Source organism: Lytechinus variegatus, chromosome 10 (genome assembly GCF_018143015.1).
Source record: "Lytechinus variegatus isolate NC3 chromosome 10, Lvar_3.0, whole genome shotgun sequence".
NCBI lineage: Eukaryota > Metazoa > Echinodermata > Echinoidea > Temnopleuroida > Toxopneustidae > Lytechinus > Lytechinus variegatus.
Window position 1 is genome coordinate 32,718,351 of NC_054749.1, and position 14,549 is coordinate 32,732,899.

At 34.1% G+C, this 14,549-nt stretch overlaps 1 protein-coding gene and 1 long non-coding RNA gene across 2 annotated transcripts; both read right to left on the bottom strand.

The window, feature by feature from the left end:
* Positions 1 to 496: 496 nt before the first annotated feature.
* LOC121423209 lies at positions 497 to 9,881 on the bottom strand. Its single transcript, XM_041618529.1, has 6 exons — positions 9,872 to 9,881; positions 9,321 to 9,566; positions 8,616 to 8,900; positions 5,253 to 5,431; positions 1,192 to 1,285; positions 497 to 877 (listed from the first exon to the last, which is right to left on the bottom strand). Exons 1-6 carry the CDS (start codon positions 9,879 to 9,881, stop codon positions 561 to 563), a joined length of 1,131 nt encoding a protein of 376 aa, XP_041474463.1. The 3' UTR covers positions 497 to 560.
* Positions 9,882 to 10,041: 160 nt separating this feature from the next.
* On the bottom strand, positions 10,042 to 14,037 carry LOC121422228. Its single transcript, XR_005971134.1, has 3 exons — positions 13,892 to 14,037; positions 10,818 to 10,895; positions 10,042 to 10,126 (listed from the first exon to the last, which is right to left on the bottom strand). It is a non-coding gene; the product is annotated as an uncharacterized LOC121422228 (long non-coding RNA).
* Between the last annotated feature and the right edge of the window lie 512 nt (positions 14,038 to 14,549).

The following is a 14,549-nucleotide window of genomic DNA, read 5'->3' on the forward strand; positions in this document are numbered from 1 at the left end:
AAACACACACAAGCTTTCGAACCTATCTCGGTCCGTTCGCCAGCTGTCAAATTACGTCATATAGTGCGTGCTATCCCCTCCCCAGCCCCGTCGTTCTTCGAATGTTTTTGCGGCATGCGACATGTGAATCGTTGATAAAGTCTTTGATTTGAATGAAAAGAAGCATTTTAAACGTATCCTTTTCAAGTCGATCATATCTTCAACGACTGCTGGAATCATCAGCATTCTTTCAGAATCTCGGGTAACTTCAATTAGCGCGCGCGAATTATTCGGAGCCTAGATCGAGAGCGCCTTTTAAAGGTGTCAGCAATCGGATGCCGCCCGAAACAGTACAGATAGGGCGATAGGGGAGGGAATGAACACTGTGATGTAAACAGACCACATTTCGGACTCGGTCCGTTCGCGAAGCTAATCAACCAATAATCCAGTCAAGGTTGCAAGTGGACTCGGTCGGGTCTCGGGTAGGAAACTTTCAGATGTAACAGGGGTCTAGACAACTTAACGTTTCGATTTGAGAGTCTGTCTGCAATCTTTGACAGCACTAAGAATTAGAGATAGGACTAAGAAGAATGTTGATGGCATCTCTCTAGTAACATGATTTCCTTGGCGAGCTCGTAGAATCCGTTGGTGAAAAGCATGTCATTCATCTTCTTACGCTCCTTCATAGGATTTGACAAGAATCCGGTATCATTTGGATCAAACTTGTCCATCCATTCTGTCACCCAGTTGGTCAATCGTGATACGGTATTATCGATGTCACGGTTTCCAGGTGTACCTGCCTGAAGAAGACCAGCTAACTTGGAAATCATTTCATCATTCAATCTGCTAAAAATATTGTGAAGAGCGACTGGATGTGGTTTCTTGCTTTGATGACGACCTGTGCACGATGGAAAGAACATTGTGATTGCGGTATATTGCCGATTAGTCTAGATCGAATAACTTTGTCTTCTGCCGTTTGATCTCATCCCGTATATGATCTAATCCAATTTTGTCTTCTAACAGTTCGTCTAAACCTATGGGTCTATAACTGCATTAGTCTGATTACCATATTTCGTCTAATTCACATGTAGGTTATACCCATTTTGTCTCATATCCTATTCGTCTATCATCATTTTGTCTTTTATCATTTTGTTTGTTAACCACAGTGTCCAATAACCATCGGGGCTATATTTCAATTTGTCTTATAATTACCTGATAATACTTCATTTACGAGTTCTTCTTGTTCAGCAGCCCTCAGAGCAGCAGCAAGTTTGTTTCGGTAAGGATAATAGTAGACCGGCCAAACCTCAAAAAGTGCTCTAGATAAGGATTCGACGGCAAAATTTGTTAATGCTTGGCATCCCAGCTAATAGTCTTGCAAAAATACCCAGGAATAGCGTACGGCCGGATGCCAAGCGCAATTTTGCGTGAAAGTGTCATTTTTAGCGTAAAATCTGAAAGACTGTCGAAAATCACGCATTTTGATATTTTGACGGATTATCATCATATTTTTGATTATCTTTGATATGAAATTATTTTTATTCAGAATTTCAAATTATAAGTCTACTTAATATGCATTTCAAATTTGAATATTACACACACTTATATGGCACAGGGAAACATAAAACCGCGATTTCCTCGAAATAAAAGTTTGTGAAAACTATCAATAGTTTGAAGTTTTTTTACGCAACATAAATTCTTCGATTTAAATGCGTTTATCCATCGAATGTATAGTAAATGTCCTAGTGCCACAAATATTAAAAGAATTTTCAAGTAAGATGGTAGATATCTCATTTTATGTTATCCGAAAGGAGACAATGTGCATTTTACCAGGTGCGCATTTTGAAAGAAAAATTGAAAATACCGTACATTATGTACATAATTACATGTATAAGTGTATACTAAAGCGAGTTTTTATTTACATGTATAAGTCCATAATAAAGCGAGTTTTTAATTGAATAGCACAATTTTTCAATTCCTTGCATCCCAGCCAAAAGTCTTGCGGAAATACTGAGGAATAGCGTACGGGCGGATGCCAAGTGCACTTTTGCGTGAAAGTATCATTTTTAGCGTAAAATCTGAAAGACTGTCGAAAATCACGCTTTTCGATATTTTGACGGATTATCATCATATTTTTGATTATCTTTGATATGGAACTGTTTTTATTCAGAGTTTCAAATCATAAGTCTACTAAATATGCATTTCAAATTTGAATATTACACACACATATATGGCACTATGAAATATAAAATCGTGATTTACTCAAAATAAAGGTTTGTAAAAATTATTAATGGTATAATGTTTGTGTTCCGCATCTCAATTTCGTCAAGATTTAGTGCTAACCGAATAAATACTTAATAATTGTTGTCATGTCACATATAGTGAAAACAAATACTGAAATAAGATGCAAGATATATATCATAATATGCGAAATATAACAATGCACATTATTTTATCAGATGCGCATTTCTGATAAAAAATAAACAGCGCACAATATTACATCAATATTGCACATATCTTATATCAGTGCGATACTCGTCATGATATTATATAGGATTATGTTTGCTTTTGTAGAGTTCGATCTTCTTGCTATTTCCACGAATGAATTGGTGCTGAACTTAAATCTACCTGTGGCGATATTCAGAAATAGGTCTATTTAATTTGCCGTTACCATGGTAGCATTAATTTTACAGGAATATCTATATCCAAAATCATAGAAAACATACATGTAAAAATAAAGCGATTGAATTAGCATTTTTAAACCACTCTGTCAATCTACATTTTACTTCAGTTATTTGATTATCAAAGTACATTTAAAAAAATGGCCGTTGCACGGCAGTACCTATTTTTTGTCTCGCCGGCATAGCAGGGGGGACTGAAGGAGCCACTTCTCCGGTGGAGGTGACGGTAGTTTTGAAATAACAGCGTCATATCAACCTTGTAATCTTAACCAAAGTTACATTTTTCAAAATTTCATTATAACTTTGAACGTATAGGAAAAAATAATGACACTTTAATTTTAATGACACTTTAATATTCATGTATTACTGATCGTCTTGCACAAGTTTTAGATCACATGATTAAGTTCAAAAGTCATTTAGAGTCACTGAACTTTGGCCATATGGGTGTATTTTTTTTAAATGTCATCATAACTTTTTATTTTTATTGATCCAGTTAAAGATTACACTTGAACATAAGGGTATTTAAGTATCATCGATCATTTTGCACATATTTCAGTTCACATGATCAAGGTCATACGTTATTTTGGTTCGATGAGCTATGGATGGCGTTTTTTTTTATTTATTAATTTCACTTGTTTCCAATGTCCTGCTGCTATAATTATGTTAAAATATGAATAATAAATGTTATTTGGTCTTTTGCATTGCAAATTATAATTTTCATTCAATTCATTTTACTTCATCAAAGTTTTTGCATTTGCTATTATCACAGGTCCATGTCGTTATATATCCTGGTCTAAGACGGGGGCCGGACAACCCGACCCTGGGCAGCCCTGGACATACCAATGCCCTTTTGGGAAATGCAGTTGTACGACCATCTATATTACAATATCTGCGCTGGGCGCTGGTCATTAGCCTTTAGATTTGTTTGTCATAATGGTCGTGCGACGGCATTTCCCAAAATGGCAATACACTGTGATGAAATGAGCTTTAAGATTTGAAATGTGAACTTTAAAGGACAAGTCAACCACAACATAAAATTGATTTGATTGAAAAGAGAAAAAAAATCCAATAAGCATTACACTGAAAATTGACAGAGTGGTTTAAAAATGCTAGTTCAATCGCTTTATTCATACATGTATGTTTTCTATGATTTTGGATATAGATATTCCTGTAAAATTAATGCTACCATGGTAACGGCAAATTAAATATCAGACCTATTTCTGAATATCGCCACAGGTAGATTTAAGTTCAGCACCAATTCATTCGTGGAAATAGCAAGAAGATCGAACTCTACAAAAGCAAACATAATCCTATATAATATCATGCCAAGTATCGCACTGATATGAGATATGTGCAATATCGATGTAATATTGTGCGCTGTTTATTTTTTCATCAAAAATGCGCATCTGATAAAATAATGTGCATTGTTATATTTCGCATATATAACATAAAATGATATATATCTTGCATCTTATTTCAGTATTTGTTTTCACTATATGTGACATGACAACAATTATTAAGTATTTATTCGGTTAGCACGAAATCTTGACGAAATTGAGATGCGGAACACAAACATTATACCATAAATAATTTTTACAAACCTTTATTTTGAGTAAATCGCGGTTTTATGTTTCCCTGTGCCATATGTGTGTGTGTAATATTCAAATTTGAAATGCATATATAGTAGACTTATAATTTGAAATTCTGAATAAAAATAATTTCATATCAAAGATAATCAAAAATATGATGATAATTCGTCAAAATATCAAAATGCGTGATTTTCGACAGTCTTTCAGATTTTACGCTAAAAATGATACTTTCACGCAAAAGTGCACATGGCATCCGCCCGTACGCTATTCCTCAGTATTTCCGCAAGACTTTTAGCTGGGATGCAAGGAATTGACAAATTGTGCTATCCAATTAAAAACTCGCTTTAATATGGACTTATACATGTAAATAAAAACTCGCTTTAGTATGTACTTATACTTGTAATTATGTACATAATGTACGGTATTTTCAATTTTTCTTTCAAAAGCGCACCTGGTAAAATGCACATTGTCTCCTTTCGGATAACATAAAATGAGATATCTACCATCTTACTTGAAAATTCTTTTAATATTTGTGGCACTAGGACATTTACTATACATTCGATGGATAAACGCATTTAAATCGAAGAATTTATGTTGCGTAAAAAACCTTCAAACTATTGATAGTTTTCACAAACTTTTATTTCGAGGAAATCGCGGTTTTATGTTTCCCTGTGCCATATGTGTGTGTGTAATATTCAAATTTGAAATGCATATATAGTAGACTTATAATTTGAAATTCTGAATAAAAATAATTTCATATCAAAGATAATCAAAAATATGATGATAATTCGTCAAAATATCAAAATGCGTGATTTTCGACAGTCTTTCAGATTTTACGCTAAAAATGACACTTTCACGCAAAATTGCGCTTGGCATCCGCCCGTACGCTATTCCTGGGTATTTTTGCAAAACTTTTAGCTGGCATGCCAAGCATTAGCAAGCATTAACAAATTTTGCCGTCCAAAGTATAAAAAATCGTTTTGGCCGGTCTACTATAAGGAACAGGGTAGATATGCTGCTTCCAAAGTACCATGGTCTTAACACGGTCTATATCGCCTTTTTCATCAAGACATCCTTTCAACTCTTCCTCCATGAACCCAAGATGTTTCAGAAAGCAATCCATTTTGTCATTCGTGATGTGTGATGCGATGTTGATTAATTCAGTCAAGGTGAGTTCGTAATCTAAATAATATTATACAATGTTAAAAGAACAATGGTTCCGATAAGAATAAGAAAACTCAAGTCCAACAAAATTATCTATTTGAGTTAATAGAATATCGAAGTAAAAATTTATTTATTTCCTTATTTATTTGTTTGTTTTCTTTATTTCACAACGCAGGGTAGGCCTGTTCAGTTATGCAAAACTGCTGCTAAGGCGCCCTGCAGTTTAGGTTGACAAATAACTCAACATCATAGCAATTCAATGTATGAAAATAAAAACAAAATATATTATATACATATAAATAGAGTGAATCTGCAAGTATCATCATGATCATGGAATCATTACCCCCAAATTATTCATTGGAATTACATGTATGACTGTCAGAATTTTTAATGATCTGCAGTGTTTTTATGTGCATGGATGGACGTGCATATTTCTATATCACAAGGGAGCGAATTGAATAAGACGGCAGCAACGTGAAATATTTTCTTTTATAATACTGTTATATATAGGTAGAATTTATTTTAAGAGCAATTACATTCATTTATATAGTTATTTTCTCTTTAAGGATATTCATAGCATAGAATGATAAAAACATTCCAGAATGTCTTTGTAAAAGCTTTTGTTATGCAGGCCTCTCGCATATTTAAAGCCCAAGGAATTTTGTTATTTCTGAATAGGGTATAAGGCAGACAATCGAGCTCCCATTAGTAGTGTAAAGAACAATAGCTTAGCTATGTTGTTGACATGTTAATTTCACTGAGGTCATTTAAGAGTCTTCTAAATGTAGACTGCTCTAGAAATGGGCAAAATATTCTTTTTTTAGACAATGCTAGAAGCTTCCAGAATAGTGAATAATTACATAAGCTGGCAGTTTCTTCAAGGATATCATGATATCAGACCAGAACTCAGAATTTCACGCCAGAGTTTATGTCAGAGCAGACTTTATTTCCACCTGGAATATTTATCTTCTGTGGAATTATTTGCACGTCATCAATGAACTGTTTGCATTAATTTGAGAGAGGAATTCTCAGTTCTCATCGAGATCATCAACCTGTTTTAACGAACACTCTTCAACCCATGAATTGCTGAAATTGACTGTTATTCATCATCAACATCGTATTCAAGGACATTTCAAATCATTATAGTGACTATTGTTATTCATCTTGCTTCAACATCAGTTTCATCATCGCCATCGTTGTGAACTTTAATTTAAGGAATCTTCGCCAGCCAACTTGGATTTTACTTTGGATTATTATCACAATTTCAAGAGACGCAATACTATTATTTTTTTATTTGTTTATGTATAATCGATTTCAAGTAATAAAAGAAAAAAAATCAAATTAAAAAACATTTCATTGTTATTTGTTGTAGTATAGTAACAATACGTCCTTGGGCAGGGTATTTGAAGGGGACATTGTTCAGAATATCTTGTTTTACAAGTTATATTACCATGATTACGTTTTCAGATAAGTGGTCCCAAATAGGCTGGGGCTAAATCGTTTTGTATTTTGAAAGCAAAAACACAATATTGATATTTGATACGTTCATCCACTGTTGGTCATTAATGTAGACAATAATTCATGTTGGGTATTAATATAGTCCTTATTCAAAATTATTCTGCAACTTTTGTATCTTAATTTTGTTTGTTTTTGCACAGCTTCCCCAAGATGTACAACAAAAATCAATGTAAGGTAAAATCATGGCAAAATAGGCGGAAGGATTTTTTTTATTCTCTTTGTACAACCTATCGTTATCGTACGAGATATTTTAACAATGAAACTAGATACATGTTCTCTCCATGTCAGAGTATAATATTTAAATTTCTATGGGTTCATTTCTAAGAATGTAAATAATGGGAGAATAGTTAGCTTAAAAGTTATTTTTATTTTAATGTTTAAGTTTTAACCACACATTCCTTCTATTAAACCAAGAAATACCTCTTAATCCCCCTCTATTGGCAAAAGCTGGATCCGCCCCTTAAATACTACAGTAGGTGGTCATTTTCCGGGGGTCTATGCTATACGGTGGTTATCCTATGGATATTTTTCTAGAACCTTTGTTAAAAAGTTATAACCTAATATGTAAAAATTGTATAACAAGATTTTGACAAACTATGATGTTATACAGTGCGTATCAAAAAAAAGTTTACACTTTAACAAAATCCTGTAAAATTATATATTTGTAATATCCTGAAAATTTTTTCCACTTTTTAACATTGGTACAGATCCACTTAAGCAAATGACGATATAACTGTCGAAAAATATTTTCGCTTGAGTGAGCAACACGTACATTTAAAAAGTTAGTGAAAAATGATTTGCGCAGAACTCTGAAATGGTTATGCGAATAAAAGTAGACCTTAATCATGAAGAACACAAGGAATTTAGCTAGTAAAATTGATTTGATGATATATTTAACCTTCTTCAACTTGTTTCCTTGCCAAAACACTTCGAAGAGTGCATTGCGCCCCGCCCCATTCCCCCACACACCCAGGCCATCGTGACGATATTTGCTTTACACTTAGCTGTGATTTACATGAAATGGTTTAGGCTTGATTTTTATTTTGTATTCATTTTCAAGCTCGGGAAAAGTGTGGAGAAACAAGTATTAAATGAAAATTAATGTAAGCCCACTTTAAATGATACAAACTTAGTAAAAAAAAAAAATGCGGGAGATGTCTGATATAAACTTTTGTTTAGATTCAGTTATGTCCTCATGCAGATCCAGCTGGCACAAAAAGGGTAAGGGTTGTGCTTACTAAGTGTTGATATTTCAATTTGGGTGGCAAAATTGTTACAGAATGCTTGAATGTATCCATTTAATTTCAATTAACTAAAAGTGCAAGGGAAATGGATGACAAATGTTTCGCAGGGTAAGATTGATTTTGCCCTTTCCCATTGACACAGCGTGAAAACAAGCATATCTGCGCAAACAGCTTTCTGCGAGCTTTACAAAAATGGACAGTGCTCACTCAAGTGTAACATTCTGTCAAAACTTTTACTTGCATTAGATAGATGAGACCCAAACCTAAGATTATATGTGAAAAAAATACCCACATGTTGTATATTTTTTAATTCCCAGGGCTTTTTCAAAGTGTAAACTTTTTTTGATACGCACTGTACAACACTCCAAATTGATTACAAAATAGAAATCAAGTGTTAAGTTACGATATACACAAATTTTCAACATGAACATGTGTCTCACCTAAGTGTAGTGAACGAGCGACATCAATTAAACCTACATTCTTCAGTACTTCACACATGCGATTCCGTTCCATTCCAGTATATTGGTCCTTCGCAAACGAAAGAACCAAACACAGGATTCCTTTATTTTCTGCCGGCTTCGGGTTAACGTACTTCCGTACTTTCTCTTGTTTCAGCGACAAATCTTTGATCAGAGGAAGAACATCTTTCATTACTAAGTTGAAAGCTACGTCAGCCAATTCTACTTGATACACAGATTTCTGAGCTGCCTTGCCTACGATACATTCTGAAATAAAGATGGTTGCACGACGAAGGATTAGAGTTTTATAACGAGTATTAGCTATGTATCATTACGCTTTCCATTTCTTTGATTTTTTTTTACTTTTAAAGCTTTCGGGGCCCTAAATATGATACATCAGTCCAGGATTGCAATTTGGTGAATCAGTGGCTTACAGATTGGGGAAGGTGGGCTCTTAATTGCCCCCCCCCCAAAAAAAAATAAATAAATAAATAACAACAAGAAAAAAAGGAGAAAAGGTAGAATGGTGAAATATGATCTTCGGAATGTCATAATCTATATAAAAATTTGATTCTTAAAATGAAATGAAAATGTCGAGATTTTTGCTCGCTCACTTCGCTCGTCAGTAAATTCTTACCAAATTTTTCCAGATACACCCTACCTGGCCCCCTAAAAAAATCAGCTTACCACCAAAGGAAATTTCTCTGAGGGCATTTCGTAGCGTATCACGAACATCATTCTTTATTTTGCCAGAGAATGTGATTGATATATCCATGGTGTTAGTATTCCTCCACGTTTTCAGAAATTGATTAACCTGTTGATCTTGCCCAACATCAATCCCAGACCCTAGCTTGTGGATTAATTCTTCGACATTGGTTGTCGCACTAACGAGCTTGATAATATCATCTGTTTCCTCATCCGTCACAAAATTCTCTGTAATTAAAATTAATCCACAAATAAACACTAATTCTATTGAAAAAAGTCTAATGATAAACATAATTTTATGTGTGATATTTATGATCAGGTTGTACAGAAATAAATAAAGAGGATATTCCAAATATTTATCTCCTTTTATTTTTGTTTAGGGAATGGTCTTTTTTGTAATGTTTAAGGGATATATAAGAGCTCACCAATGCATTTTTATGAATATTTAATCAATTTTATTTCATTGAAGGGGTGGTCTCTCTTTAATGTTTCATATCAATAGCAAAATACTGGACTCAGTTGTGAGTACTTACCACTGTACATCGTGCTGTTAATAATTTCCTGCCGAAGAGAGATAAATTCTTGAAGTGCCTCGTTCTTTGTCCTATTTTTCAAGATGGTGTCTCTGAATTCCTTTAGTTTCTCCCTTAAACAGCTCTTGACATTGGATCCATCCTCATTGTTATCACATTTAATTCTTCGACAAAACTCCATTATTTTCCCCCGCGGAAGATATTTGACATATTTCGCTAATTGAACTATATCATCATCAAACAGACTCTCATGATCTAGTAAGAAAGAAAGGTTAGCAATGATTTTCGATCACTACATTTATAAGTCCTACACTCATAATGATATTCTTATCAGTTATCATATAGCATGTAGCATAACCTCATCCGATATGCCAAGTATCTAAAAAATATCAATAAAATTGAAAATAAACTACTAGTGAATAAATTGATACAGTTATTTTGCACTTTTCAGTTGACATATTTGTTCAATATAACGAGGAGCACAGTAACGTTTCATACCTTGATCATGCGTAGACGGGAGTTTATATACGCATGAAATTAAGAATGAAGATGGTGGTGGAGGAAGAAGGGAAGTTTATAGACTACGAAAAGGAATTCAAGATTACTCATTTTTACTTTCTTCTCAACGTGATTCCATTATGATTGCTAGATTTATACCTTTCGAATGCATCGTCCTATATGCAAGGGCGGAAATCTGTCTCCAAAGGTATAGGGACCAAGGGGTGTGAAAATTTGACAAGCAAAAAAAAATGGTAATCACCCAATCTCGTCCAAAATACATGTTTTATTTCAATTTCTTTCTTTCCATCTTAAAAGACCGGAAATAGTAGGGGGACATTTAATGTTGTGTCCCCCTACTATTTTGGGAAGGGTGACACGTCCGCCTGTCCCCTGGGATTTCCGCCCATTATGTGGCGTAAAGTTTTGCCGCTGACTTTTTACATACCAAACTGTTGTGCTTTCGGATGGGGATGTTCTTGAAGTGTATTAGCTCTATGTCGATATTCAATGGTCCCAAGAGAATCTGCCATAGTTGAGACATTACAAATCGTGGGTTATTACAATTCAAAAGGCTATCACTGTCGAACGCATATCAAGATCATATTCTTGGCTTATACTACCTGTTTTTATCGAATGGCATTATTTGGTCAGCTGACAATGGTCTACCAAGCAGGAACGAATATCGATCAAAGAAGTGGGGTTTTTACCCTTGATATAAATATTTTTGGTCTGTTAGGTTTACTCAGATCTGGTTTAAAGTTATTTCACAAATGGCTGGAATCCCGGGGGGCCACTTCCATTCACAAGTGGATACCATGCGCGACCATGGGGTCTCGAAAAGCACCCTAAACATGTAATTTCCATATTGTGAAAATGCACCCCTTAACAAGTATTGGCGTGTGAAACCCTACCCTTAACAAGTATTGGAAATAAAACGATACTCTTTGCAAATGTTACCTGAAATGAACCCCTAAACAAGGACAGGAATGTTTTATTGTTACGGGTCCTTCGGTCGTCGGCTTTACCTTATTTGGTTTAGTACGACCCCACCTTCTACACCTCGCGCAAATCGGACTCTAAACACGAAGTATTGGGGCAAAAAGGACATCCTTTATGAAACATTTTAATTTTGTTTTATCATCCCCGCAAATTCGACCCTAAACACGTAATTTTCCTAGCAAAATAAATACCATTTTTTCATAATTTTTGTGTTTTAGACACCCTTATCACGTTACGTACGTAACGTGCCCTATCGTGAAAAAGACATCCTTTTTACGTGTTTTTTTGATCGCGCATGGTATCCAATCGTCAATGTAAGTGGCCCCCCGGGGCTGGAAAATATCTGGCAATATGTTTCTTTTAATTATCTCACGTTTATCATGTTTATAGGTTAAATTGACATCAGCAGTATTGATTATACAGTGCGTATCAACAACAACAAAAAACGGAACAGATTTGAAAAGTCTATCAAAATCTTGTTTCATATTATGATGTCTATATTTTGATGTTAAAAGATGCTCTGATGTCTTATCTTTCAAATGCCATTCTAAAAATTGAGTTTCGTTCATGCTTGAGTGAACATGAAACGTTTTTGTCAGGTGTTCAAAAAATGGACTTGCGCCAAATGGAATAAAATATTGAACATCAGACTTCTTGCTCATTGATTATTCTTTATATTCTGTTGGAAATAAATCTGAATCTAATCATCAAACCTCCTTTTAATCTTTTCATTATCTTTGCCCAAATTTTCGAATTCTGTTCTTTTTTTTAAATCTGTTGATTTACTCGAATTGTTCTGTTGTTGTTTTTTAAATAGTGAATCGATGGGTGAAAACGACGGAGGTTCATGGAGGGGATTTTTATTTTAAGATCATAATTCTACAGTTAGATTCAGTATGATACATGTACAGTACATATGTGTAGAAAGTTTATACAAAGTCATGGGAATTGAAAAAATTACAATGGGGATGATTTTTCATATGGTTTGGGTTTCATATATCAAATAAAATTTAAAATCCATTTTTGGAAAGCTCACATTGGTTGAGCAGAAATGCTCATTTTTACGCTGTGTCGGAAGGAAAAAGGCGAAAACAAACTGAACGTTCGGTAACACATCTCCAACATTTCTTTTCTTTTCTTTTTTTTAGCAAAATGTAATTAAACAGATAAGTTATTTTTACAACTTTGCCACTGAAACTAACATTTTAACCCTAGGTAAGCATAACCTTTATTTTGTTTGCTGGATCCATGGCTGGATCTGAGGACATAAATAAATATAAACAAAAGTTTATTTCAGACATCACCAGCAATCTTTCACCACGTTTCTACTGTACAAAGTGGGTACACATTTCATATCTTATTTATAATTGTTTCTCCACACTTTCCCAAGCTTGGTAATGATAAACAATATGAAAATCAAGTGACATGTGAATCACAAAGCTCCGTGTAAAGCAGATATCATCAAAATGGCAGATGTGTGAGGAGGGGAGGGCGCATGACGCTCTATAAAGTATTTTGGTCAAGGAGACAAGATCAAAAGGTAAAAGATATCTTAAATCAATTTTCCCAGCTAAAGTCCATGTATTATTCATGATTAACATTTACTTTTAGTGATATTTCCAAGTTCTGCGCAAATCATTTTTCATGAACTTTTCGAAAGCAAGTGGTGCTCACTGTACTTAAACAGAAATGTTTTTCGACAGTTATATCGCCATTTGCTTAAAGGTCAATTCCACCCTATGGGAAAATTCTGACTTGAATCAATAGTAGAGAAAAATCAAACTAGCATAGTGCTGAAAATTTAATCAAAATTGTGATATGCACAACTTGGTGAGTCGGTCGGTAATGTCCATCATTCACTATTTCTTTTGTTTTTTATTGTTTGAATAATACAATATTTCATTTTTAAATAGATTTGACAATAAGGACCAACTGGCTGAACCATAATACAACAATGCTAATTCCACATGTTCAGGGACGAATTAATCGTTGTATCACTTGACAATGAGGAGAAAATTGGAATATTCATATTTCATACAAACGAAATAGAGAGTAGATGACGTCATATTCTCTTCATTCACATACCAGTCAGGATGTCCATAACATGTTTTGTTAAATTAAGCGAAACTTAAAAATGTCATAACTTTCCTATTTTATATTCGATTTTGATGATATTTTCAGGGTTATGCTTGATGGATTTTTCTCTCTTTATTCAAATAAACTTTTGTGGGGTGGATTTGTCCTTTAAAAAGACTGTATCAGTGTTTAAACATGATATTACAACAGGATATTACAAACATATAATTTTACAGGATTACTTCCAAGTGTAAACTTTTTGTACGTACTGTATTTATTAAGGCATCCCATTATGTTACTATTCATGTAGATACCTATTTATTATCATCATATTCTGACCCTATGGAAGAACCAAGCTGCTCAGCAAACAGCTCTGTAAATTGGACAATCCAATTAAACCAACAGTGTCTTTGTGTCATGATGTATTAAATATAATAAACAAACCTTGCATATCATATCGGCCAATTCTGATAAATGCATCGTCCAGTCTACATTTCTTCTCGTAATTACTGCATTCCTGTTCGTTCAACCAGTCCATGATCATTGTAAATATATCAAAACTGACACCGTCGGTCTCTTCCAAGATGCCATCAATTTCATAAGTGTTCTCCTTGGCCACTTTCATACAGTGTCTACGAATCAGCTTCTTGGCGACATTGTACACAACAGTTGCTTTCACTGGTTCAATGAGTGAATCAGGTACTTGCGTTTGGAAAGGATTTAAAACATAATAGATATACATCTTCGATGTCATATGCATGAAACGTCTTTAGATAACAACAAATAGAAATAAACTTGCGTTCTCTTTGCATTAAAATAGATGGTCAAGGGTTTTGGAAAAGCTGGAGCAGAAATTTTTCTAACTTTGTTTGACTTTTCAAACAAATCCATTTTGTTTCCGAAAAAAATACAGAGATTACAAGATTGTCAGAGCATCAAAACGTTGGATGGGATAACTTATTTATTCATATGCGTGATTAGCTCAACATACATCAATTATTTTAGTGTAAAGTATATAACTTATTTTATTTGATTTTTTTTTACTGTTGAACGAATGAAAGATTTATACAATGAAAGCCTGATTAACTGTCATACTTAAGAA

What these genes read in the sequence shown, in the direction of transcription:
- LOC121423209 (XM_041618529.1), bottom strand. An exon ending in GGAAGCAGCATATCTACCCT is followed by an intron (nt 1,286 to 5,252) that starts GTTCCTTATAGT and finishes GCACTTTTTGAG; the next exon opens with GTTTGGCCGGTCTACTATTA. An exon ending in CGTAAATGAAGTATTATCAG is followed by an intron (nt 878 to 1,191) that starts GTAATTATAAGA and finishes CATCGTGCACAG; the next exon opens with GTCGTCATCAAAGCAAGAAA.